At 40.1% G+C, this 27,355-nt stretch overlaps 2 protein-coding genes across 8 annotated transcripts in view; both read right to left on the bottom strand.

Annotated features, from left to right (window-relative positions):
• Nucleotides 1-1,707: 1,707 nt before the first annotated feature.
• On the bottom strand, nucleotides 1,708-17,181 carry FGFBP2 (fibroblast growth factor binding protein 2). The gene is made up of 2 exons (XM_073657180.1): nucleotides 16,401-17,181; nucleotides 1,708-1,992 (listed from the first exon to the last, which is right to left on the bottom strand). The coding sequence occupies exon 1, from the start codon at nucleotides 16,981-16,983 to the stop codon at nucleotides 16,408-16,410; it is 576 nt and encodes a 191-aa protein (XP_073513281.1). The 5' UTR covers nucleotides 16,984-17,181; the 3' UTR covers nucleotides 1,708-1,992; nucleotides 16,401-16,407.
• Nucleotides 17,182-22,125: 4,944 nt separating this feature from the next.
• PROM1 (prominin 1) overlaps nucleotides 22,126-27,355 on the bottom strand; it is a 239,284-nt gene continuing 234,054 nt past the window's right edge. For 5 of the 7 annotated variants that reach the window (XR_012250681.1, XR_012250684.1, XR_012250683.1 and 2 more), the window contains one exon: nucleotides 22,126-22,577. The gene's annotated coding sequence lies outside the window, so the exon portion shown is untranslated. The remainder of the gene's footprint in view (nucleotides 22,578-27,355) is intronic. The other 2 variants (XM_073647219.1, XM_073647237.1) reach the window with 1 other exon arrangement.

The raw sequence follows: 27,355 nt of genomic DNA, 5'->3' as shown, positions 1-27,355 counted from the left end.
AAGAGCCGGTGTTCACAGGAGTATCGTAATGACAGGCATGGGGGTCATCAGCAGACCCCTAGCTGTCATGACAAGCCATCGACATCCTGCAATTACATGACAGGGGCACCGATGGGCGGGATGAATAACATGCTTTCGGCCAGGCTGTGTAAAATCCCGCTTTCAGTGATTGACAGAGGGATTTAGCTGGTTAAATGCTGTTAACGGCACATGATGACTGATTAAATCAGTCATCGTGTGCGGGGAAAGATGTGGGCTCGGCATGCAAGCTCATATGACAGGCAGGGACACGACTTTTGACTTAAATATGTCAAATGTTGTGAAGGGGTTAATGCATCACATGATTTTATTCACCTTGGCAGCAGCTGCCTGGCACTGGTCACTAAAGTAGTTTGCTGTGCACCAATACACAGAGGTCTTTTTTAGTGACAATTTTACCTAGTGTTGAACTTTTTGGTGCATAATTATACATTTTGCTTTCTTGGCCCAAATGCACGATCTTACATTTATCTACATGAAATTTCAACTGCCATTTCTGAGCCCAGTCATCCAGCTTCTCCAAATCCTTCTGTAATAATAAATTATGCTCCTCTGTGAATATTACCTTGCAGAGTTTAGTATCATCTGTAAATATTGAAATTTTACTTTATATTCCCTCAACAAGGTAATTAATAAACATATTAAAATGAAGAGGGCCCAATGATGACCCTTTTTAGCCATGTATTTTACTTTTAAATGGATTGTCTGGGATTAAAAAAAAAAACTGTTGAGGTCTATGATCTATTTAATAATGTTTGCAGTTTGTTTTGTGAAATGTGGTGTTTGGTTTGTTTTAATTTCAACCTGTTAAAGAGATTGTCCAGTATTGGACAACACCTTAATAATTGGTCCACTGAGGTGAAAGAATAAAATAAAAAATTGATAATCTGTCACTGCTCCTCCATACTCAGCATTACATCTCCCCATAGGTCTACTTGGATCAGTTCTGTTGGGGGGAATCACATGAACGCTACAGCCAAACAGCAGCTGCTGATCAGCTGCAGTGTTCACATTTTGTCCAAGCAGAAGTAACACTATTTCTTCCATTCCAACATAATGTAAGAGCTGCAGCTGATCAGTGGCCTACAACGTCTAAGTGATGCCCCCCACCAAAATTTCATCCAAGCAGACCGATGGGGAATGCATTGCTGAGTATGGAGGAACAATGCTAGATCAGGAGCTGAGTATCAGTTTTCTTACATTTGTTTCAGCTCTCTGAGCCCATTAGTAAGGGGTTGTTCCATAGTGGATAACCACTTTAATCTCCTAAATATGTACATGAAAAATTGAAGCGTAATAGAGATGTAAAGAGTAGAATGATTTCAATTATTTTTTTTAAAAAAAACAACAATAGCAATGGGTTAATATTAACTTTAGTCAATGAGATGTATGTATGCTAATGCCAGCATGTATGTAAAGATAAGAAGAAGCCAATTATATTGCTACAATGTATGTCCAAGAAATGCCTATATAAAGAGTGACCATAGTGTAATAAACAGAGTTCTTCTTTGATGCATAAGAGTTTACGTACTGGATCTTTGCAATTTAATTTGGAGCAGGCACAATGTCTCGGAACGTGCCACATTACGTGGCGACGACAGTCCCATCCATTCATTATATTGAATAAATTCAATATCTAGTTATAACAAACACACTGTAGTCTTAGTTACTTTATTAATTAATATGATGTACCATGAAAAAAACACACAAAGCAATCTGATTGCTATAATAAGTCAAACATTATGTACAAAAGCTTTCTTTTTCTTGGTATACTTGAGACTCCAGAAGACGTTCAGTAAATACAGTTCATGTTCCATCAGTTCTGCAGACTTGGATTCAGAGAAGCCATTTAAGAAAGGGATGTGATGGGTAAATAATATCTATATTTACAAGGATAGTCCCATTGCAGAATGTCGAACACCCTCCTGCTTGAAATTCTTTAATCTTTTGCATCTGGAAGACAAAATGGTATATGGACTTCATTAATTTTTCACGAAATGTACTGATTATAATGCAGGAATGACTTCTGCTATAGGAAATGCCACTGGTGTTACCATACATAAGGGGAGATTCATCAGGACTAGAGATGAGCGAATAGATTGAGTGGAGTTGAATTCTATTAATCCACATTCGCTAAAATTCCGATTTTTTGTAATCAGCTTGTGGATGGGCTTAGCAGTTTCTGAACCATTAAAAAACATAAGCATGTTGGAAAAAATAAAAGAATCCTTATACTCACCTTACCAGACCCCAGATCATAATAAACATAACATGTAAAAAAAATTTTTTTAAATTTTGTATTCTCACCTCTCTGGCTCCTCAGTTTCACCTGCCTGGTCCTTGTCACATCATGACCTTTCGCATGTTTGTGCAGAACCCTCCCGGGCCTCATCCGAGCTGGCTGTCCTCGCTCAGTGTGAGAGCCCCAAGGGTCTCAGAACAAGGGTCAGATCAGAAGGTGTGACGAAGACCAGTCGGGTGACATTGAGGAGCTGGAGAGGTGACCAGTGAGGGGAGTATAAGAAGTTTTACAATTTTTTTACATGTCTCCTTTATTATGATCTGGGGTTTGGAAAGACCCCAGATCACAATAAAAGACATTAAATTTGCTGAGAATAACTTCTCTGGGAATCCAATTTTCCGGGGAAAAAACGTGCAAACAGGCAAATTCGAATTTTGAATATCCGCTCATCTCTATTCAGAGTGTACTGTAGAAGTATACAGCACTCCCTGCTTGTAGATGAGGTGCTCAAGTAGGGTTCCAACCCATTGTCAATCAAGCAAGAAACTTGGCACTCAAATTGCAGTAAGTGAAACAGTTTATTTTAGTGGCAATCCAAATTCGGTAGTTGTCAACGTTTCGGTCCTAAAGCTGGACCTTCATCAGAACTGATTGCCGCATGGTGATTTCTTATGGTCTGTCAAGTGCCCCGCTGTTAGCAATGCAACGTGCATCGCTGTGGAATGGCGCACTGCTAACGGTGCAGCACTTGACAGACCATAAGAAATCACCATATGGTAATTAGTTCTGATGAAGGTCCAGCTTTAGGACTGAAACGTTGACAACTGTGTGCATTGCCACTAAAATAAACTGTTTCATTTACTGCAATTTGAGTGCCAAGTTTCTTGCTTGCATCTCTATTCAGAACTCATGCAAAATAAAAGTGATATCCATTCCAATTAATACAATTATTTCTTCTATTTTTAAAGGGACCTTCAAAATAAGAGGTTGAATATGTTCGCTATAGTGGGTAATTTCTCTCTCTTTTCCGTTCTCTCATTTTGATAAATTTCCATTAATGTGTACATGAATCCCAGATGATAAGTATCATATATTGTAAGCTATTGTTAGGTTATGCCTAGTATGCCCTTAATCCCGCAAGCACTGATGTCAAGGCTAATTTAAGGGGTCAGCAGACGAAGCAGCTGATGTTTGCTGACTGAAGAACATCATTACATAACATTTTTTTTATATTTTGTCCCTTATAGTTTTTACCCTGTTTTTGGCATACCTCTTCATTTTTACATTGATACTGTCTGTTACACATCGTCAATAAAGCATACACCCTTTAGTTTCCTATACTCAATTTTCCATCTGTTCTATTTTGGAAAAGATAACAAATCACTTGATACATTATTGTGACCTTTTATTTCAATATATGAAAAAATATCTAAATTTGTTGGATGTAAGTTTTTCCATCTGTGGCTTTCCTTTTTAATATTAACAGATGGGAAGCTTGGCATCTGTGACATTCCTCTACGATTTACTGCATTTGTTCTCACTTTGACCGAACATTGCTTATGAGGAAAAGGTAAAAAATGATGCAATGAATATTCCCTTTCCATTAAGGTAAAACTGATGGATTTTTAATTAGAATATAATCCAACTGAAGTCTGTTACAAAGTTCATTTCACAATTTGTGGCATTATTCTATTACAAGTGCTCATTGGTCTCTGTATATGTGACATCAGAACAGACAGAAGCAGTAGAAACATCATCTTTCTTCTCCACTGGATAAATAAAAAGTGGCAGTGGAGCAAAAAAGTATGTTTGAGTCTGCCTGGATACTTAAGATTTTCCACCATTGCTGTAGATAATAAATACCCAATATCCAGGCAGCAATGATCCTCTATGATCCCCCTACAGACCTGCAGTCAACATCTAAACTACAGCACATCTGTGCCTTTTTATAAGTTAGTGCTAAACTTTCCAATAGAATAAAAAAATTGTAAAGTTTTCCCTGTTCCTGCTGCCAAAAAACATCCCCACCGCATGAAGCTGCCACCCCCATGTTTCACTGAGGTGATGGTGTTCTTGGGGTGATGATCTGTGTTGGTTTGGCGTCAGACATAGTGTTTACCTTGGTGCCAAAAAGTTCAATTTTGGTCTCATCTGACCACAGCACCATCCTCCAAACATTTGTGGAGTCTCCCACATGTCTTTTGGCAAAATCATAATGAGCCTTATCATTTTTGTATGTAAGTAAAGGCTTTTATTCTGCCCACTCTTCCATAAAGGCCACCTCTATGGATTGTACAGCTTTTTGTAATTGCATGGACAAATACTGCAGTCTCTGCTTGGGAACTCTACACCTCCTTCAGGGTTACCTTTGGTGTCTGTGCTGCCTCTCTGATTAATGTCCTTGCCCGGGCTGATAGTTTTGGTGGGCAGTCCTCTCTTGGCAGGTTTGTTGTGGTACCATGTTCTTTCCATTTGATGATAATGGATTTGATCGTACTCCAGGGGGATCATCAGAGATTGGGATATTTTTTTTTTATAACCCAACCCTGACTTGTACTTCTCAACAACTTTGTCCCTGGCTTGTTTGGAGATCTTCTTGGTCTTCATGGTGTTGTTTGGTTAGTGGTGCCTCTTGTTTAATGGTGCTGCAGCCTCTGTGGCCTTTCAGAAAAGCTGTGTATATACTGACAGACCATGGGACACTTAGATTGCTCACAGGTAGACTTCCTTTCACTAAGCATGTGACTTATGAAGGTAAATGCTTGCACCTGAAATTTTAGGGGCTTTATTGCAAAAGGGGTGAATAGATATGCACATGCCAATTTTTAGTTATTTGAGCCCATAAATTTAATTTGTGCCTATATTTTTCTCACTTCACGAACTTAGACTGTTTAGGGCTGATGCATCACACATAAATCGGATTACAAAAATATTACAGGTTGTATTGTAACAAAATAGTTAAAAAGCCAAGGGTGGTGGTGGGAGTGAATACTTTCGCAAGCCACTGTAACATTATCAGATATGCTAGTCTTGTATCATACAGTGATTAGTTTATTGGAGACCATTAGAATAATTCTATTTGACAGTGTGAGCTCTAGACTAGTAAAGAGTCTTCTCCCTCTACAGTGGATTAGTGTTAGACCCTGTTTATATTTCATTTTTTACCTTATTTAACAGAACAGCAGGAAAAGCTGCCGACGTATACATTAAACGGAGCTTGTGTTGGATGCCTAACAATGGCGGCCATCGCCCATAGGTTATAACGGCCTCCATTTACAATATAATTCACTAGATTATCAAAAGTTTTCATGGCATAAAAAATGGATGTTTGGCATCCATCTTACTACTGCCTTGATGCAACATAGGCACGGGAGCGCCTCCACATCACCACTTAAGCAGTGCATTTTCTCTGGCACCCTACAACATCCTATTGTATGGATTCCCCCTCCCTCCCTCTACTAAAAATGACACTGTGACAAAGACCCTGGTAGGGTCGAAACGTCATGTTACATTTTCACCACAATTTCCTTGTGTGCCATTTTGCGAATAAAAACCTTGCATCAGCTACTACTCAGAGTTCTTGGTGAAATTTTCTCTCACCTTGGTCCAGGGGTCACGTACCCTGTCCCACAAGCACCTTGCTGAATGACCGAGTGCCCGCCAATCTTCTTATAGTGGCATCTTTCAAAGGCAGTCTATATTGACATCAACTTTTTTTTTTGCTGGTGGACTCCACGGGTGGAAAAGCGTAGCCTTCCAGGCTATTCCATACCCCTTTTTGTGATATGCTAACGTATTGGCCAGATAGAGTTTAAAAGGACACTCTTTTGGCCCCTTTTGGACAGTGGAGCCTTATAGACATGTGGCCTGTACAATAAACGCTTTCCCAGCACAAACGCTAAATTAAAAAAACAAAACATGATGTTAAAGGGAACCGATGGTATACACAAATCCAGGGAGCCTAACTCCTATGGAGTATAAGAAGAAGAGCCAACCATAGGCAGAGACGAGACTATTCTGGCGGAGTGGAGAGAAACCGGCTAGCTGGACTAGACTCCTCTCTACCTACGGTCCCCAACTGGTTCTTCAAGCTATGTTTTTTCTATAACGCCAAAGCATTTCAGAAAAAAACATACAGCACCTGGCTGAATTAAATGTGTCCATTTGGATTTGGAAAAACACAATTAAGATGTTTTGAGGCAAACCTGATTACGAAGTGCTGTTCTCTTTCTAAATATTCTGAAGTCTACTGGGCAAGTGGCCAGTCCTACTGGAACATCAACCCTGGCTCTACTCATCCTCCATAGCATTTGTGCTGCCTGGATTTGTGTATACAACAGGTTCCTCTACGCTTAGGGTGTGCACTGAAAAAGTGCTAGAGCATTTTAATGCAAAACATACCTGGCTGCAGTCGTGCCGCCTGCTTCTGATTCATGCTGCCTGTGGTTTGGGCAGCATGAATGGAGTGACAGGTTCTCTTAAGCAGGTCCTTAGGGAAAGACTAAATAAACGTATAAAGAATAAAGAGGCAAAATTACTTAATTAAAGAAATGCTTTTGTTATAATATTGTAAAGCTAGCGTCAATCTTATTTTTCCTATGAAGTTATTTTTTTTTGCAATATATCATAGTAATGATGGAGAATGGAATCTGTCTGGCTGCAGAGCAAATTAGATGCATCTATAATGAAAGGAGATGAGTGCTGGGGAGAAAAGTGCTCGGGAAAAAATAAAGGCCAACAGATCCTAGTAAATGTAATAGTAGCAAGAAAGCCAAGGACTATGATATGGTCAGGAGCATCATTATGTCCGAAAAAGTCAGGAAAAGGACTGGATACCTTCAGATGGTAAGAAGAAGTAGAGGAAGAAGAGATTGAGCCTACAGGTGACTGCGACTATAGAAGTTGCTGATACTGGGCCAGCGTCTGTTGAAATTCTCTTACTGCAAGGTGAAAAGGTGCAAGAGGCGCTCAGAGCAAACCTTGTACTGTGTGCTGTACACTATGTAAGGTAAAATGTTGCTTTAGGCCAGGGGTGGGGAATCTTTTTCTGCATAGGGCTATTTGAGTATTTAAACCATCCTTCGGGGGCCATGCAAATTGCACATCATCTCCGCCAACAAAGTAAGTCTTCACGCTGGCACTGGTGTCATGACGTAATGTTTCATTGCATGTTCCTCAGCGCTCAGTAGTGAACACTACGTGTGTGTGTGCTCACAGAGCAAGAAGAAATGAATGGGCCGGCAGCCATCAAAATACAACTCTTCACACGTTCAGCATTTGGTCAGTGTTGTATGTACATCAGTATTTGTAAGCCAGGAGTAGGACAATCAGAGGAAAAGTATAATAGAAACACGTCACCACTTCTGTATTTATCACCCACTCCTGGTTTGGGCTTACAAATACTGATGTAAGATACTGGCCAAATACTGAATGTGTGCATGCGGCCTTATGCAATTTTATTTGACACATTGCGATAAAGGGTTTACTTTATCTAGGGTATAGTATAATATCTACTGCAAGGAGGTAAAAAATCGAGTGGACTAGTTTTGAAATGTTCCCATCTTCTGCACCTCCCCCCACCCAAACCCATCTGGGTAATCCACTCACCCCATTAATGCTTTCTTGCTAATTGAATTAAAGGTGTTTATAAATAAAGCTGTTTAGTCATCAATTAAGGGAGGTCAGTAGTGGGATCATTAGCAGCCTATTCTCTCCTGTGTCTGTTTGGTGTTGTGTCCTGAACACTACATCTTATAGGAAGTAGAAACATTTATACTCTGTGCAAGTCAGTGGCCGTATTGTATTTCTCCTGTACCAGCCATGAATTGCTCAGCAAAAAACATTATTTGCTGGGGTTGCCAGGAGTGGGGTACCAAGACTACCCCAAAGGCTGCATTTTCCAAAGGGATAGTCTCTGATAAGACAACCTCTTTAAATGGAATTGGTCATTACGTTTTTTCTATGTAATATGAGAGCATCATGATGCAGGGATAGAAAGCTTGATTCCAGCAATGTGTCACTTTCTGAGCAGCTTGGTGCAGTTTTGATCAAATCCCTGTTTTCTCTGCTGTAGATGTAGCAGTGCTCTGAATACTGATCTGTGTATAATTCCGCCAACATCACTGATTGGTAGCTTTCTGTGGTGTGGGCGGGGTTACACAGATTAGCTGGACTGCTTGGCAAGTGACTCCTAGTCCTGCAGTGATAATCTCCTGCTGATAAAACAATGATTGTATTGAAACTACACCAAGCAGCTGAGCAAGTGACATATTACTGGAATCAGGGTCTGTGACCCTACAATAGCAATAACCTTCTGACAGATTCCCTATAACTGTGGAAAGTGGAACAGAAAAAAATAAAGTAGCTCCATTATTTGGTTGCTCAAATTTAAGTTCCCATTCATGAATAAGAGAGAAGTGCATGGCCAATGACTGCCGCAGTCCCTGTCCCCTCCCTGATACGAAGTGTCATCAGTGACGCTGGTTTTAGGGGTTTGGCTTTGTGCGATTTGCACAAAGACAGCGCACGCTCTGTTGCCGACTCAGATCAGCAATAATGAGCCGGCAACAGAGCGCGTTATCAGAAAACCCGGCATGCAGAGACGAGTGACGTCGCTTGTGCAGGAGGCGCTGGTCTCTGCACGCCCGATATTCTGACAGTGCGCTCTGATGACCCTTCGTTTCAGGGAGGGGGAAGGGGCTGCGACAGTCACTGCAGCCTCTTCCTCCTGATGACATTTCATTTCAGTATCCCAGCATGCACTGGAATACTTAAATTAAGCGTCATCAAAGAGGAAGTGAAAAAAAAAATAGAAAAGCATTTAGGGAAGCAGAGGGAATTTTTAATTCAAGTATATTAAAAAATAGTATAGATTATGGTACTAAATAGATAGGGATTTCAGAAGTATATTACTTTGGACCTCAGACAACCCCTTTAAGAAATTTTCTCCCACAACGAACCGTGATCATCATGAAGATGATAAACACTATGATGTTGAGTTTGAGGTGCTGGGCAGTAGCCCCGGAGTCATATAGCGAAGGGGCCCACCGTGTGTTAGTGAGTGGTCTGGCTGCCGAGGATTTATTCTATTATTTTCTATATAATAAGACTTATTTTATTGAGTGAAGAAAACATAAAAGTGGCTGCAGCCAGTGTGAAACCTAAATCCTATTATGTCAACCATCTAACCCAGAAGATGGGAATCCCACTTTTTAATTTTCCCCAAGTTTTCACAGTTTTTAAAAGAGATTTTCCAACTATCGGTGAGATTGAGGAAAGAATTGGAACAAGTGGTAAAAGATTTTCAAGATTTTAAACAAGTCCAATTGATTTTTCCACGGAAAAAAATTGGTAAAAAGTAGTGATGAGTGCAAGTGCTCATTAATGGAGTTTGCCGAGGGTGCTCGGGTATGCACCGAGTATCTCGGGTGCTGGAGTGAGAAGTTCCCGTCCCCCCGATCGCATGTTTCACAGCTATTAGACACAAAACATGCGGGGCATTGCCCGTGTTTGTCAGGCTATCCCCACAAGTTTTGTGGCTGTTTAACAGCAGTGAAACATGCGGGTGCAGAGACGGGAACATCTCACTCCAGCACCCGCGATACTCGGTGCATACCCGAGCACCCTCAGCAAATTCCAGTAATGACCACTTGCAATCATCACTAGTAAAAAGGTTTCCCTGTCATTGATGTGAATTAATATACATTTTTTGTTATATAGGCAAAATATTTCATGCAAAATGCACCCCTGCCAAATGGATGGTGATAACCAGTGAACCCTTTTTAGGATAACCACTCAAAATTTCATAGAAAAGTGGTTTTCTAATCAGTCACAGAATATTTAGTCTGGATAAGTGGGTGTTTTTCAAAGAGATGGTCTTCTAGATAGTATTTACCATAAAATATATGTGTGTATGTGTATATATATATATATCCTGTTTGCATATTTCATTTAGTTAATTGTTTAGAATGAATAATATAATCTATATGATACCTGGATTCTTCTATTGATACTTCCATTTTTCTAAATTGCACTTACAGATAAGTGCAAAATAATTGCAGTGTGTTTAAAACAACTGAGAACAAGCTCAGTCCTCATAATAGCATTTATTTCCATATGCACAAAGGCACTGGAAGCTGCACATTCAATTCCAAATGAAAACATGAACAAAATATACATTTTTAAACTGAAAATGAAGAAAGTGGAAAAATAGGCTGCTCAAAAAAATATCAGTGTCTGCATTTTAATTTACAAACTTGAATATTTGCAGTTGAACCTGAAATTTGTTTACAGACTTCGCTTTTCTGTATAATCACTATTTAGTTGTATAATCTTTATTTCTGATAACTGCTTTACATTTGTGTGGCATGGAGTCACCTAACATCTGACACCTGAGAACAGATCTTCCAGCCCAAGATGACTGCACTACATTCCACAGTTCTTTTGCATTCTTAGGTTTTGTATCAAAAACATCATTTCTGATGTCACTCGCCAACTTATTCTCCAGTTCATTTCTTTTGGTTTCATTTTAGGTTTCTGCACTCAGCGCACGTAAGGGTGCGGCCTCCGTTTCTTTGAGCTGGACATTACATTTATATAGCTTCTCATTGCTGAGTGTCCATAGTTGGGCTTCCAGTCCTGCTCAGCCCTTATTCACATTGAGGTCATTTTTGACACATGGTAAGGTTTACATACTAGAGATTAGAACTGGGTACACCTTGGCACTGCTGGGATGGCTTTTACTCTTTTTTTGCTAAAAAACAATGTTTACTAAGTACCCTATGTTATTTATGTGTACTATTACTTTTTACTTACTTATAGCAGGGTGTGTGTTAATTTTGTTTCTATCTTGGGTTTAAACAATAACCTTTACAACACGCATCTTTTTTTTCAGCAATGGTAATTTACTAGGGTTTCTTGCAAATAGTTGGCTTCACGTAGGCGTCTTCTGATGATTGCCGGGCTCACAAGTAACTGAAGATCTTCTTTGATCTCCTTGGAGCTGATCATTGGATGCTTCTTTGCCATTCTTAGAGATACCAGGGTAGAGTGGATTTTTTGATATGCGCTGATGATTTAGACACAATCCAAAATGTCCACTTTACTCTGGGATTTCTCTGAAAACACTCGTGGATATTGCAGCAGATAACATTTTCGCCTTATTATTGGTTGTGTCCTACACAACCCTTTCAGATGAGCTTAAACTCTTTTTATCCTCACTAATTTACTTGGAAAAGACCCTACTGCGCTTTGCATTTTTTCTTTGCCATTCTTGTGATTCTATGATCTACGCGGATGGTTGTATTTCTTTTCCTACCACGTGTTTCAGGTTTTGTTTACCATTTTAAAGCATTAGAAATTTATTTAGCTGAGCAGTCAATTGTTTTCTGCACTTATTTATATGTTTTCCCCTCTCCAATCAACTTCTTGATCAAAGTTCTTTCTCCTTCGGTACAATGTCTGGAACGACCCATTATACTCACTGAGCAAGGGCTAAAACCAGCAGGTACAACATTTGCCACTGTCCTTCTTTTAATAATGGCCATAATTGACACCTGTTTCTTCACAGAATGAATGACCTCACTAATTGAACTCCACACTGCTATAAATCAGAAGACTCCCTTTCATTAAATGAGTCATTTACACCCAATTAGCAACGTGCATGTAATGACTGTTGATTGCCCATTACTCGCCTACACCTAGTCGTGACTTTTTTCCCATGTTGTATGATCAGTCATTCTAAGACTCACATGAGCGTATAAAAAAATCATTCAGACTTTCATCTATAAAAGTGGGTCGATTTCTTTCTCACTTGTCTGTCATCCATATACAATCCGTTTTTACAGTAGCATCTATTAATCATTTACAGACTATTTCCAGTTTCCTATGTTACAGAATTGCAATGTATCCATAAAAAACGGATGCTACACTGTGGCTCCGTACGGTATCCAATTTTTTTCACACACCCATAGACTTGAATGGGCGAGTCTCATCTGATTTACAGGAGATGCTAGTGTACACTACAAAAAATTGCTCATTGAATAACATTGGTCCAGTGCTGTCCGTTGTTTTTCACGGAACGAGCCCTGAAAGACAATTCCTACTATCAATTATATTGCACATAAGGGGATGAGCGAATAAACTTTATAGCTCACAATTACTGGTGGATTGTTAGAGAGATAGTAATAGGTGCTTTATTATATGCTTATGGATAAGAGGGGGGCCCAGGTGTAGTTCTTGCACAGGGGCGCTCTATTGTTCGTGTCTGCCCCAATTTTCAATATCTATAAGGTAATCTATTGAAGGCGTAACATAGTGAAACTTTTTTTTAGACAATCATTCAAAATTGCAGTGAAATAGGTCTGTTCATCTAGGTCATGATTAGTTTTCTCATAGTTATGGTCTTTTGAAGAAATTGAACTACATAGGAGAATGTATTGAATAATTACTGTATATTGGGAAATTTAAACCCCAAAACATTTTCATCAAATCAGATTGTGGTTGCAGGAGCCCCTGACTGAGGGTCCCAATGTACATGTCATGTGCAGCCTGCAGGACTCCACTTGTCTGCAATTACATAAAGTAGTTCAAGGCTCCAATCTTATTTGTAGAACAATTTATTAAGATAACAAAGATAATCCTAGGATTACGTACAGAACATGTTCACTTCCATATATAGGGGGAAAACAGTTGACACAATCATCTTTTGAAAACTTTCTCATGAGTCCATTACATGTTTCACTTTCACATATTTAAGAGATTATGAATACATCCTATGTTATATAATAAATGCAACCATCTGATCATGGTAGATCTGGAGTCCGAAACCCCCTGGGGATCATCTATTATCACTTAGGGAGGATGTACCAGCAGTAGTTCATTGACAACTGTGTGTCTCATTGATGGGTTAGGTCGACATTAGTGAGCAGTTCTACACTCTCATTAAGTCCACGATCACACGTTCAGTATTTTACCTCAGTATTTGTAAGCTAAAGCCAAAAGTGGGGGAAAAATACAGAAGTGGTGACGTGTTTCTATTATACTTTTCCTCTGATTGTTCCACTCCTGATTTTGGCTCACAAATACTGAACGTGTGAATGTGGCCTTATCTGATCTGTTGTAATGGGATGTTTTTTTCTGGAGCATTTCCACAACCAAAACTTTTCCAAAACACACATACTATAAGAAACACAATAAAACCACACCTTTTGCTGCGATTTCCGTTTGAAAAATGCCCCAAAGAATTAACAATCAAAGTTTGGTCACAGTTTCATCAGTTTTTGTCAGGTTCAAAATGAAAAAAAATTATTGAGGTTTTCTCCAGCTTCTCCTAGCAAACAGTCTGTGAAAAATAGACAGCACACAGATGGCATTGAGTGCTATCCGATTTTTTCACAGACCCATAGACTTGCACTGGGAAGTCTGATCAATATCGGACAAGTCTGCGTGCTTTTGTGCGGACTACTCTGTCCGAGGACAAAAACGGACATGTGAACTATGCCTTAGACCAGTGTTCCCCAACTCTGGTCCTCAAGAGCCACCAACAGGTCATGTTTTCAGGATTTCTAGTATTGCCCAGGTGATACCTGGACAGGCAAGAATTCCATCACCTGGGCAATACTAAGGAAATCCAGAAAACATGGCCTGTTGGTGGCTCTTGAGGACCAGAGTTGGGGAACACTGCCATAAACTATCATAGGTACGAGTGTTATCCATGAAAAACACAAATAGCACTCATACGTGAAAAACTGATGTCTGAATCAGCTATAAAGCGTAGACCAGTCAGGGGACCCTACTCTGTAAGTTTGTGTGTTTAATTATTCATAGGCATATACTTAAATAGGTGAAAAATAGACATCCATGAGGTTCAACATTTTTTGTTTATCAATTAAGTGCAAGTGTTTTGCAGCTTTTTTAAAAGATGGGACCTGCGATTTATTTTTCCCCGCTAGGCTTTTTTCAAAACATTAAGTAGAAGAAAAACGCACCTCCTAAAAAACTCAGTGTGCACATACCTTTATATGATGTAATGAAAACCAGAGACAAGGCCTTTTATCGGAAGCTTTAGTGTGATGACCCATTTCACTGAGGTCACCATTGCATTGGTCCATGAATCACACAGACTGATGGAAAAACTTCATATTTATATGAGGAAATTAAATACTTTTTGGAATATACTACTTGGGGACAATCATGTTTTCTAAATTCTGCAAAGTCTAAGAGCCTTAGCGTATGTAAATATGAGGAATATACACAATGCATTTTCTGTCCAGATACGCAGCAGATTTCTACGCTGCAGATTTAAAATCAAGTCAATTTACACTGAATATTTCAATGCAGGTTTCACCATTTGCAGCGTAAATTCACAGCATTTCCGCAATAAAATCTGCATTCGTTTTTACCTAAATGGATTTCACTGTGAATTTTCCGCAGCAGATACAATGCATATGCAGATACCCACCTTATTTTATGATATAAATCTTTATAAGGGCTCATTCTGAAATCTATTTTTTTCCTGTACGAGAAAAACGGTCTTGGTTTTGTACAGCGTTTCATCAGATTTTCATCAGTTTTCTCAGATGAGAATGTTTCTCTACCTTCTCTTATCTAGAGATACCAGTACAATGGCAGCACTCAGATGGCATCCTCGCATTGTCAACTTTGATCCAAAACTCAAATCAATATCGGACATGTTTCTGCTATTTTCCGCAGACGTCACTGTTCGCAAAAATAAATCGGACATATTAACTATCCTATAGACTACACTAGGTATGAGTTCTATCTGTGAAAACAATGATAGATCTCGTACCAAAGAGTCCTTAGGGTCTGAACAGTTTTCTTTCTTTTTCCAACAGAACCTCATATCCTCTAACCTTTGGCACATAAAATTCTGGATCCCTGGAACCATTAATAGATGAAGAATTGGAGTCTACCGCATAATGTTTATTTATGGGGTTCAACATATACCAGTATGCGGTGCTCTGATAGGCAACTTTTAGTTAGGAAAAAAAACCATAACGATCTTACCGCGATTATTCACTATAAATATTTTAAAATTGTAAATTTACATGTAGTATAAAGTGGGTCCATTGAGAGCTGATGTGTTGTGCCAAGGTTGAGAATTTTCACTGAGCCCCAAGTCAGTTTTTGGGAACTACAGTAGATTTGCTTAACAGTAGAGTCGGGCGGATGAATTCTCGGGATTCCAGTCCATCAGCAAGGTCAGTGCTCTGTGACCTTTGGACAGGAGCTTTGTGCATCTCTTAACTTTGGGGATCTCCATCGTGATTATTGATTAGCTGGGCTGGCACGACATCATTTGTGCATCACGCCAGAATGATGAAGTCATGCCAGACCGGTTAATCAAAAGCTGCACCGATGATCCCAGAAGGTAACAGATTTGTGTGCCTCCCACCCAGTGGCCAAGGGCTACTGACCTGGCTGATGGACCAGAGACCCATAAATTGAACTGCCTAAAAACTTAACAAGTATGTTACAGTGTTAAAACTTTTAAATTGCTCAACCCTGACCCAACTTGTACTAATTATTTAACATCTAATGATTGTTGTAACAATTGGCGGTCATTAAGGAGTGTTCTTCTAATGCACAGCCCTGGCAGTGATAGCTGTCAATTGTCAAGGCTGTCAATAAAAGGCATATTAACTGAAAAAAAAGGGGACCTTATCTGGAAATAACCATCGTACGTCATTCATCAGAATAACCATAAGTCAATAGTGGAAAAAGTTGTTTTTTTTAACTTGTGAAATATTTTTTTTTGTATTATAAAATAAAAATTCCAGTACAAAAATGTGCAAAAAATTAAGTGAAGCTCTGTTTTTACAAAAATAAAATGACAAAGAACACTTTAATAACCTGAAATATAAATAAAATAATAATAATAATAATAATAATAATAACCATTTGACCATTATGTGCAAAAAAACCCCAAACAGCTTCCAGTCATTAAGGCTCAAACTAGCTCAGGTATTAAGAGAAGGTTAATGAATCTTCATATAAACAGTGCATGCCATGATTAAACGGAGATCATATATAATTGTTACTTATTATGCATAAATCATGATCCATTGATAGAATATTTAACAATAAATGTTGAGGTTACCTTTAGTTTATACGAATATCTCTATGATGTAGGAGCAGAATGTCTGGAAGAACCATGAGCAGTGATCTTTTGCCATCTTCACGGCTTTGGGATTTTGCTCTTCCGTTTGTTTAGGTTTGGGGGGGTCTGGTCTCCTGGTAGCTGGAGGTTTTTTGGTTGTTGGTTTCTTTGTTGGTGGTGGTTTCTTCTCCGATTTGGAGGTATCAGACTGTTGATTCCGAGGGTCTACTTGCTTGAACTGAGAAGGAGCAGGAGCCCTTGGGCACATGCTGTGCTTGAACACTTGGGGAACACATGGATTTCCACCCTTTTTTAAATCTTGGCTAAGCTGATTCCAAAATCCTTTTTGGTCTTTGTTGAATGCTCGGCAGAAGGTTGGTTTGGAAGCAAATTCACATAAAGTATTCTTGCCCTGATTTTTGCATTCGATTCTTACTCTTTTCTCCTCTTGACCACTGATGGTCATGATACAAGCATCTCTGTTTTTAGTTTGAAAGGGAATTTTTTCTTCTGTACCAGGCTGCTGGGCTAAGGTCCCCACCCAGACCATGGCCATAGTGATTATGACCGTGCCACACTTCATGGCCAGAAATTCGGGTTGGAAGCCTCCTGTTCTTTTGAGATGATGGCCCGATGCTTCAGTCAAGCCGCTGTGCTCAGTGTGAGCCACAAAGGTACACTGAAGTCTGGATCTGAGAGAGTAACGCTTTCTGAGAAAAAGAGAAGCTTGTCCACGCAAAGAATGTGCCTGTAATGAGTAGCTTAAAGCAACGTTTAAAGACCCAGTGTGATCTCAAAGAACGGGAGCAAGACACATCTTGTCAAATTCTGTAAATAGTCAAGTGGTGAAAGTGTCATTTACAAGTTAGAAATTCTGAATTTCTCATTTATTGGAACGTGAAGATCGTTTTTGCTTCTGATCATTGTAGTACGTACCAGTGTAGTATCAAAAATAATGATAATTCTGAATATATTTCACGTATTAACACTTGTTCTAACTGAGTAGTTTGAAAGTAATAAAATAAATAAGTAAAGATAAAAATAGAAAAAATGCAACATGGTCTAAAACTAAGACTGGCAAAAAACAGAATTGCATATTAGTCTCCCGTTCATACCTTTTTGTTTGGAAAAGCTCCCAACGTATATGTTAAACTTATTGGGAGTATACAACAGCTGCAGGCTTATGCTTGGGGACTGGGTTGAGCAGACAGCAGAAGATGCCGTGTTTGCTGCTAATTCTGTACTGTGTGACCTCTTTGGTTTATGTGTAAGGTCTCTCCTGTAAATCTCCATGTTGTGACTGTCAGCACCTATTCATTGATCCGGTTGATGGGCATCAAAATTATATAGTATTGGAGAACAATCAGACACACATGGTTGTCTTATCAGAGAGTCTCATTTGATGGTGCGCAAGACCCTTCTTTTACTGGGTTCTGGGTAACATGCGATAAATCATAGGCCAATCGATTGTTCTTATAATGCAATGCCACCAAGGATAGCGTACCCATTCTGCCATTGCAGTCTTACTATTGGGTTACTCCAGATTGAGGAGATTCACTTTCATTTGGTGCATTGAGTAAGTCCTTAATGGGAACTGGAACTGCAAAATATGGCATAGATTTAGCAGAGCAGATATTGGGGAATGAGTACATATCCAGCAATCAGATATATTATGAATTTGTATTATTATCCCGTAATGTTTAATAAACTTATTGTATCAATTTTTTGTCATTTCATCATATATGCTGGCTGATTGGTTTAAAGGGCATCTGTCAGTAGGATCAGCCATCCTAAGTCATCCAAATGTGCATGCAAGTCATAGAAAGCTGAATAAAATTATAACTTGACATCTGCGATCTGGTGTCTTATTCCAGTTTTTATCAATATTGTGAGGCAGTGATAGGAGTCATATATGAGGGTTGTTATGTGTCCCCCAGGATGTGTATGGAAACATGCTGATCCGTTGGAGGGCGGCTTTGGTTACAACGCAAAATAACAGTAAGTGTGGACTGGGTCAAACTAGTTGACCAAGTCAGATTAAGAAAATCTGACATGAGTTTTTATTTTCGTAAAGATCTGTAGGAAGGTAGTGGGATGGATCTTTTCCCATGGCCATAATTTACATTTAAACCTGCAGGAAAGTGTTGGGTGTGGTCGGTTTTAGGTCCATGTGTTGCAGAGCTGAAGGTTTTGAGTGTGCCTGGCTGTGTGAGGTGAACACAGACCAGAGCCAGGATACTGAGTAAAGTGGACACCAAACTCAAGATTCCTACAGGAGTGCAGGTGCCAGAGACCTGGGGAAAGCAGACGCCACATTTCAGATTCCTATGGTAGTGCAGGTGCTCACGATACCAAACTGGAAGGGGTCATTACCGGTTGTGATCCAGACGTAAGAAGTCTGTGTTTAATTTGTGTCTTTTGGCAAATAAAGACTTTTTATTTTCATTGCACTGAACTTACTCATTACTTTCCTGGCGCGAAACCCCCGCTTTTTTTACTGTATGTAAATGAACTGTTAAGATCTATGGGCCGGACATAGATCTCCCTGAGAATCTGCCTCCAGAGCTTATTTTAAATGAAAAAGGGCATTACCAGTGCGAGACATGTAGATCAGGAGAACAGACTGTCACTCAATACACATAGGTGTGGTCAGCTGGACCTAGTAAGGGCCTTCAAAGCAGGGCTCTAAGGGTGTATGCACACATTTTTGCTAGTTTTTTTTAGTGCAGATTTGTCACAAAATCTGAAGGGATTCCTGATGCCAGCAAAGTGAATGAGAATCCTGAAGTCTCTTGCATACATTGCTTATTTGTGCCTTGCAGATTTGGTGCTGATTTTAATCTACAGCATGTCAATTCTTTCAGATTTCACCCATACTAATGAGTGGGGAAAAATTTGCACCAAAAGCGCAAGTAAAAAACACAGCAAAAACATGCGTTTTTTGCAGCTTCATTTTTCCTGCCAAGAGATGTGGAAATGGTGCAGAAATTTCTGCACCAAATACTTAAAGAAGTTGTCCACTACTTTATCATTGATGACCTATTATTATTTATTATTATAGTGCCATTTATTCCATGGCGCTTTACATGTGAAAATGGGTATACATAATAAAAAGACAAATACAATAATCTTAAACAATACAAGTCGCCAACTGGTACCGGAGGAGAGAGGACCCTGCCCTCGAGGGCTCACAGTCTACAAGGGATGGGTGAGGATACAGTAGGTGGGGGTAGAGGTGGTTGCGTTGCGGTATGGTGGAACAAGGGTAACTGCAGGTTGTAGGCTTGTCGGAAGAGGTGGGTCTTCAGGTTCCACGGTAGGCGAGAGTCTGATATGTTGGGGTGGAGAGTTCCAGAGTAAGGGAGATGCACAGGAGAAATCTTGTATGCGATTGTGGGAAGAGGAGATGAGAGGGGAGTAGAGAAGGAGATCTTGTGAGGATCGGAGGTTGCATGCAGGTAAGTACCGGGAGACTAGGTCACAGATGTACAGTATAGAGGAGACAGGTTGTGAATGGCTTTATATGCCATGGTTAGGGTTTTGAACTGGAGTCTCTGGGCAATGGGGAGCCAGTGAAGGGATTGACAGAGAGGAGGGGCCAGGGAATAGTGGGGGGGCAGGTGGATTAGTCGGGCAGCAGGGTTTAGGATAGATTGGAGGGGTGCAAGAGTGTTAGAAGGAAGGTCACAGATCAGGAGATTGCAGTAGTTGAGGCAGGAGATGATGAGGACATGCACTAGGTTTTTTGCAGATTCATGATTAAGGAATGTACGGATCTGGGAAATATGTTTTGAGTTGAAGTCGACAGAAAGTGGAAAGGGCTTGGATATGTGGTTTGAAAGAGAGATTAGAGTCCAGTATCCAGGGTCCGAGGCAGCGATTTTGCGGGACTAGGGAAAGTGAGCAGCCATTTACTTTACTGGATAGGTCTGTTGGGGGTTGAGTGAGATGGGGGAAAAATGATGAATTCTGTTTGAGCTATGTTAAGTTTTAGAAATCTAGCAGAGAAGAAGGATGAAAAAACGGATAGACATTCTGGGATTTTGGTTAGTAAGGAGGTGATATCAGGTGCAGAGAGATAGATCTGTGTGTCATCAGCCTAGAGATGATACTGAAAGCCGTGGGACTGTATGAGGTATGAGCTGTCCCAGGCTGGAGGTGTAGATGGAGAAGAGCAGGGGTCGTAGAACTGAACCTTGGGGGACACCGACAGATAGGGGGCGAGATGAGGAGGTGATGTGTGAGTGGGAGACGCTGAACGTCCGGTCTGTTAGGTATGAAGAGATCCAAGATAGGGCCAAGTTTGTGATGCCAAGAGATGAGAGAATCTGTAGTAAGAGGGAATGGTCCACTGTGTCAAAAGCAGAGGATCGGTCCAGGAGGAGGATAGAGTAGTGTCACTTGGATTTGCCGGTTAGCAGGTCATTGGTGACTTTAGTCAGGGCAATTTCAGTGGAATGATGCGGTCAGAAGCCAGATTGTAACCAGTCAAAGAGGGAGCAGGAGCAGAGGTGGGAGGAAAGTTCAAGATATACGTGTTATTCCAGTAGTTTTGAGGCATAGGGGAGAAATTATATTGGACGATAGCTAGACACAGAGGATGGGTTAAGGGAGGGCTTTTCGAGGATGGGTGTGATCGAGGCATGTTTGAAGCATGAGGGGAAAACACCAGTTATTAGTGATAGGTTGAAGAGATGGGTTAGGGTTGGGATGAACACTGTGGTGAGGTTTGACATGAGGTGGGACGGGATCAAGTCAAGTGCACAGGTGGTGAGATGTGATCTTGAGACTAGAGAGAAAAGTTGATCTTCTGTAATGGCGGAGAAGTTAGTTTTGGTAGAGGAGGGCTGAGTAATTATGAGGAAGGGATGTGGGGCTGTAGGCCAAAGCTTTCTCTGATGTTACGATCATCTGCTTGAAGAATGAGGCAAAGTCTTCAGCTTAGATGAGAGGAGAGGGAGGAGGCGCTGGGGGATGAAGGAGAGAATTGAATAGTGTTGAATAAAAAGGAGATATGCTTCTGTAGGAGTCAGACTTGGAACAGAATTTGGAAGGAGACTTTACAGGGAGAGTCAAGGATCAGACTTTCTGAGAACATGAGCTTGGAAGTATAGCTTTACCCAAAGAGACACAGATTTGGATTCTACATGATTCTAGCCTAAGGGTATATAGCCCTGACTGGAAAGATACGGATCTGCTCCATTAACCATCAGAGAGCTCATGGATACAGACCAGGTTGGAATCACAAAGTCACCTGGCCCCATGGATATGTTGTTTGGGGGTGCGAGACATTCGGAGAAGCCAGATTGAGACCCGCCAGTCATCTGGCCCCATGGAAACTCACGGAGAGGCCAGGGTGGGACCCTTGGGTCTCCTGGCCTTGTACCTCGATAGACTGCTATCTTCCTAAGCTTACCACTACCTTTTCTCTGTGGGAGCCCACCAGAAGCGGGAGGGCCACTGGTTGAGGTAGTTGGCCCTGGAAGTCCCAAAGTCGCAGCTGTTTTATCCCAGGCGGGCGGAGCGGAGTGTAATGGTGTACCATCTTGGATATTTGCTGGGACTGTTCTATGTGTTTATTGTCCGCTTTGTGGTTCAATAAAGTTTTGCCACGCTGTTTTACCCTCGCCCTGTGTTGTCTGAGTAGCGTTATGCCCACGGAAGACCCCGGGTCTTCACACTGATCATTAAATTTGCCACATATAAGGACAACGCAACACCGAATGTTATTAAACAATGTTGACTTTTACTGACCGTACAAGTGAAGATTTACAAACTGGAATGATACGCCATTACTGTTTTTTCCTCTTTTTTTTTACAGAACATGTAACTAAAACACCATAATAAATAGTGAGTATAAATACAAAAGTTCGTCATACAAAAATTACTAGTGTAAACGCTTGCTCTTAACCCCATAGTTCTGCTAAGCGTAGCATTGCTGGACCTCTTGGCAGTGACAGATTTACATTTAATTAAAAGAAGTGCCACAAATATGACATTTGTAAGAGTTTCTCTACAGTCCAACATGTAATTGTTCTTCTTGAAAAGGAACTTTTTGAAGAAAATCCATGAAGACTTATTATGGTCTGTCAGGCGGTCATGTCTTACATATTACAAAAAAAAAGCTTACACTCTGCAGAGACAGAAGTTGTGTGATCTCAGTGTATGATGCTGCACCTATGGAAAAACAACACTTATATGAGTCTGAAAGGACCATCCAGAGCTCTAGATCTGAAAAAAAATCACATAAAATTAACAGATTCTATCACCAGATTTCACTAAACAAGCTATATGCATTGTTAAATAGAATTTTTAAACCTGATGAGACTGGTGTACTTACTGAAAATTCATGTCAGATTGAGTAGCAGGACTCAAAAAGGATTATCCAAACAGTGGAATAGCTCATGAGCACAAGTGTAGTCATTCTCTGCCCATCCAGCCTGACTAACAGCTGCAGCTTGTACTGAGCAGTGTGAGACTTCAGCAAGTAAGAGGGACACTGAGGAGCCAATCAGGACAGGTGGATAGAGATCAAGTTGTATACACTTTCCAAAAGGATTATATAGCCAGTGTGTTATAGATAATCAAAGTAAGTGCACCAATCTCATCAGGTCTATAATATCTTTTTAGTAATGTGTGATGTTTGTGTTTTGAAATGTGGCAGCAGAACCATTGCAAATGCTCTACAAATTGGGTTCAAAATATTGTAGGCACCGATTATAGGAGTCATGTAAAGGCAGTGCCAGAAATTTACAACAGCCATAGCACCTTATTGCTGCCTCTATAATATGGCACCTGATGAAACATGTAACCCTCTTTTTTGTCAAGTTCTGAATAAATCTGTGTGAGGAGACTTGTGTGAGGAGACTTGTAGAAGTCTGGGCCACATATTGTGCCCATTTCATATGAGTGCCATATTATACCTCCAAACAACTTAGAACTTGTACCGTACCATGATACGATCAAGTGTATGAGGCTATTAACGTAGATTGTCCATTACTTTATAGAAGTTTGTATGGTTGTGACCTAGTGTTTATTACTGTTTCATATGGATCTTTGTTTATTAGCCTTGGTCTATGTAGCCATCTGCAGTTAACCCGCTCATCTCTGGCTGGGAAACTACTTCATATTGTCCCAAAGTAGTCACTGTCACTTTCTTAGCTCTTTCAATGTTAACTGATGGGGTAAATTTAGTGTCCTTTTTTTAAATCCTTATAGTTCCGAATGGGTTTTTCTACCGATCCTCAGAATATTGGGGAAGCCTCTCCTTACGTTGGACATTGATTAAAGTTGGCTGAACTTATAGATTTTGTTTGTATGGTTTACCGATCTAATAGTTTCCTGACATTCCCCCTCATATTGGGCATGTTGAACTGAAAACAAATGTATATAGAAATCCAACATGCATGTGTGTGGGAAGCGGGTCACCAGGAGAGACAGATTTGGCCCTATCATTTTTCACCTGACAGCTATGTAAAGGTGTATTCTGGGCTGAACATACATTTCTGCTGTAATTTTATATGACTTCAGATTGCTGAATCCTGACAGTGTGCAATACACAGTGCCTTGAAAATGCATACATGAAGTTATCCACATTTACACCTTCTTCCCACAAACTTAAATGTATTTTATTGGGATTTTGTGTGATATACCAACATAAAGTAACAAGTATTTGGGAAGTTTAAAGGAAATTATACATGGTTTTCTAAATATTTAAAAGATATAAATCTTAAAATTGTGACGTGCATTTTAGTGATGCGCGAACGTGCTCGGATAAGGGGTTATCCAAGCACGCTCGGGTGCTGAGTAGATCGGCATGCTCGAAAACTATGTTTGAGTCGCCGCGGCTGCATGTCCCTTGGCTGTTAGACAGCCGCAACACATGCAGGGATTGTCTGTTTGTTAGGCAATCTCTGCACGTGTTGCGGCTGTCTAACAGCTAAGAGACATGCAGCCGTGGCGACTCGAACATAGTTTTCGAGCACATCGAATCTACTCGGTTAACACCCGAGCGACCTCAGATAACCCCTTATCCGAGCACGTTCGCGCATCACTAGTGCATTTGTATTCAGCCCCCTGAGTCAATACTTTGTAGGACCACCTATCGCTGCAATTACTGCTGCAAGTCTTTTGGGGTCTGTCTCTACCAGCTTTGCACATTTAAAGGCTAAAATTTTTGCCCATTCTTCTTTGCACACTATCTCTAGTTCACGGAGATTGGATGGCAGCGATTGTGATCAGCAATTTTCAAGTCTTGTCATAGATTCTCAATGAGATTTAGGTCTGGACTGTGAATGGACCATTCACACACATAAATATGCTTTGATGTAAACCATCCATTCTAGCTCTGGCAGGATGTTTACCGTCGTTGTCCTGCTGGAAGGTGAATCTACGCCCCAGTCTCAAGTCTTTTGCAGCCTCTTTTTAGCTTAATTCATCTTCCCATCAACTCTGACCAGCTTCCCTGTCCCTATTGAAGAAAAGCATCCAAACAGCATCGTGCTGCCACCAACATGACGGTGGGGATGGTGTTTTCAGGGTGATGTGCAGTGTTAGTTTTTCGCCACACATAGGGTTTTGCATTTAGCCCAAAATGTTCTACGTTGGTCTCATCTGACCAGAGCACCTTCTTCCACATGCAAGAAGAAGATGCAAACAATCTGAGAATTCAAGGTACCGGGTAGTCTCCTTCAAAAAAGTTTAATTTAACCAGTGTACACATAAAAACAAACACTGACATGCGACGTTTCTGACACTCAGGGCTTTTATAAAGCCAAAAAAGAGGTGTACATATTCACATAGGACAAAATAGGTACTATTTATAGTAAGTCGGTTATAGACCAATCCCCTTAGTTCCTCCTAGTGCTTCAACTTCCATACCCATGGAGACAGAAATAAAAAAAAAATTCAAACACAAACATAGAAAAGAGATTATCAAGATATCGCTGATGGAATAGTTAATAATAAATGCGCGTTTCTACAGGAAAGCACAAGAAAAAAATAAAGACATTCTCATATACAGTACAGACCAAAAGTTTGGACACACCTTCTCATTTAAAGATTTTTCTGTATTTTCATGACTATGAAAATTGTACATTCACACTGAAGGCATCAAAACTATGAATTAACACATGTGGAATTATATACTTAACAAAAGTATGAAACAACTGAAGATATGTCTTATATTCTAGGTTCTTCAAAGTAGCCACCTTTTGCTTTGATGACTGCTTTGCACACTCTTGGATTCTCTTGATGAGCTTCAAGAGGTAGTCACTGGAAATGGTTTTCACTTCACAGGTGTGCCCTGTCAGGTTTAATAAGTGGGATTTCTTGCCTTATAAATGGGGTTGGGACCATCAGTTGTGTTGTGCAGAAGTCTGGTGGATACACAGCTGATAGTCCTACTGAATAGACTGTTAGAATTTGTATTATGGCAAGAAAAAAGCAGCTAAGTAAACAAAAACGAGTGGCCATCATTACTTTAAGAAATGAAGGTCAGTCAGTCCGAAAAATTGGGAAACTTTGAAAGTGTCCCCAAGTGCAGTTGCAAAAACCATCAAGCGCTACAAAGAAACTGGCTCACATGAGGACCGCCCCAGGAAAGGAAGACCAAGAGTCACCTCTGCTTCTGAGGATAAGTTTATCCGAGTCACCAGCCTCAGAAATCGCAGGTTAACAGCAGCTCAGATTAGAGACCAGGTCAATGCCACACAGAGTTCTAGCAGCAGACACATCTCTTCAACAACTGTTAAGAGGAGACTTTGTGCAGAAGGCCTTCATGGTAAAATAGCTGCTAGGAAACCATTGCTAAGGACAGGCAACAAGCAGAAGAGACTTTTTTTGGGCTAAAGAACATAAGGAATGGAAATTAGACCAATGGAAATCTGTGCTTTGGTCTGATGAGTCCAAATTTGAGATCTTTGGTTCCAACCACCGTGTCTTTGTGCGACGCAGAAAAGGTGAACGGATGGACTCTACATGCCTGGTTCCCACCGTGAAGCATGAAGGAGGAGGTGTGATGGTGTGGGGGTGCTTTGCTGGTGACACTGTTGGGGATTTATTCAAAACTGAAGGCATACTGAACCAGCATGGCTACCACAGCATCTTGCAGCGGCATGCTATTCCATCCGGTTTGCGTTTAGTTGGACCATCATTTATTTTTCAACAGGACAATGACCTCAAACAATAAATGGATATGAATAGCGGTACCAGAGCGCCAATAACAGGGCAAAAATATTAAAAGGACTGATTTATTAATATACACACAACGCGTTTCGGTGGACACAGCCACCTTCATCAGGTGTGACAAGCAGCAAACAATTGATCCTTATATACATTTGACTAGGTATACAATTACTTAAAAGGGGCGGGGCCAAATACAGAGTAATACCTCTATATTAACCCCTTGAGTTCATATATGCTCAATAGAGTAAAAAGGATTGTTATAAAATAATGCCTAATGAAGCATATAGGGTTCTTATAAAAAGGATTCGCTGTAAAAAAACAACAACTTGTGAATCCTATAATCTTAATACTTCATAGGATATATTGTCATCTACCACCCTATATTTTAGATTATATAAAAAAATAATAATAATTTTTACATACAACATAAAACAATGCATAAATATAAAGTATAAAATTACAATCAGTTTCTATCATTATAATTAGGAAAAGTAGACGAAGAAAGGAAAGAGAAAAAAAAAAAAAAAATAAAAAAAAAATATAATAATAAAAAAAATAATAAAAAAAAAATAAAAAATTTTTCTTTAAATTTTTTCTCCCTTCTCTCTCTCTCCTCCCTCCTCCCCTCCCTCTCTCCTTTCCCCTCTTCCCTCCTTCTCTCTCTCCTCCCCCCTCCTCCTCCATATAAAAGATATATATAATAAATTTGCTAAAATATGAAAACAATTATTTAAAAAGTTGTCTTCTCTATATTAAGGTTCAAACCTTCA

Source organism: Phyllobates terribilis, unplaced genomic scaffold (assembly GCF_046119375.1).
Source record: "Phyllobates terribilis strain yellow unplaced genomic scaffold, ASM4611937v1 Scaffold_1__5_contigs__length_1240528914, whole genome shotgun sequence".
Taxonomy (NCBI): Eukaryota; Metazoa; Chordata; class Amphibia; order Anura; family Dendrobatidae; genus Phyllobates; species Phyllobates terribilis.
The sequence above is the reverse complement of the archived record's forward strand: the minus strand, read 5'-3'. Positions and strand labels throughout refer to the sequence as shown.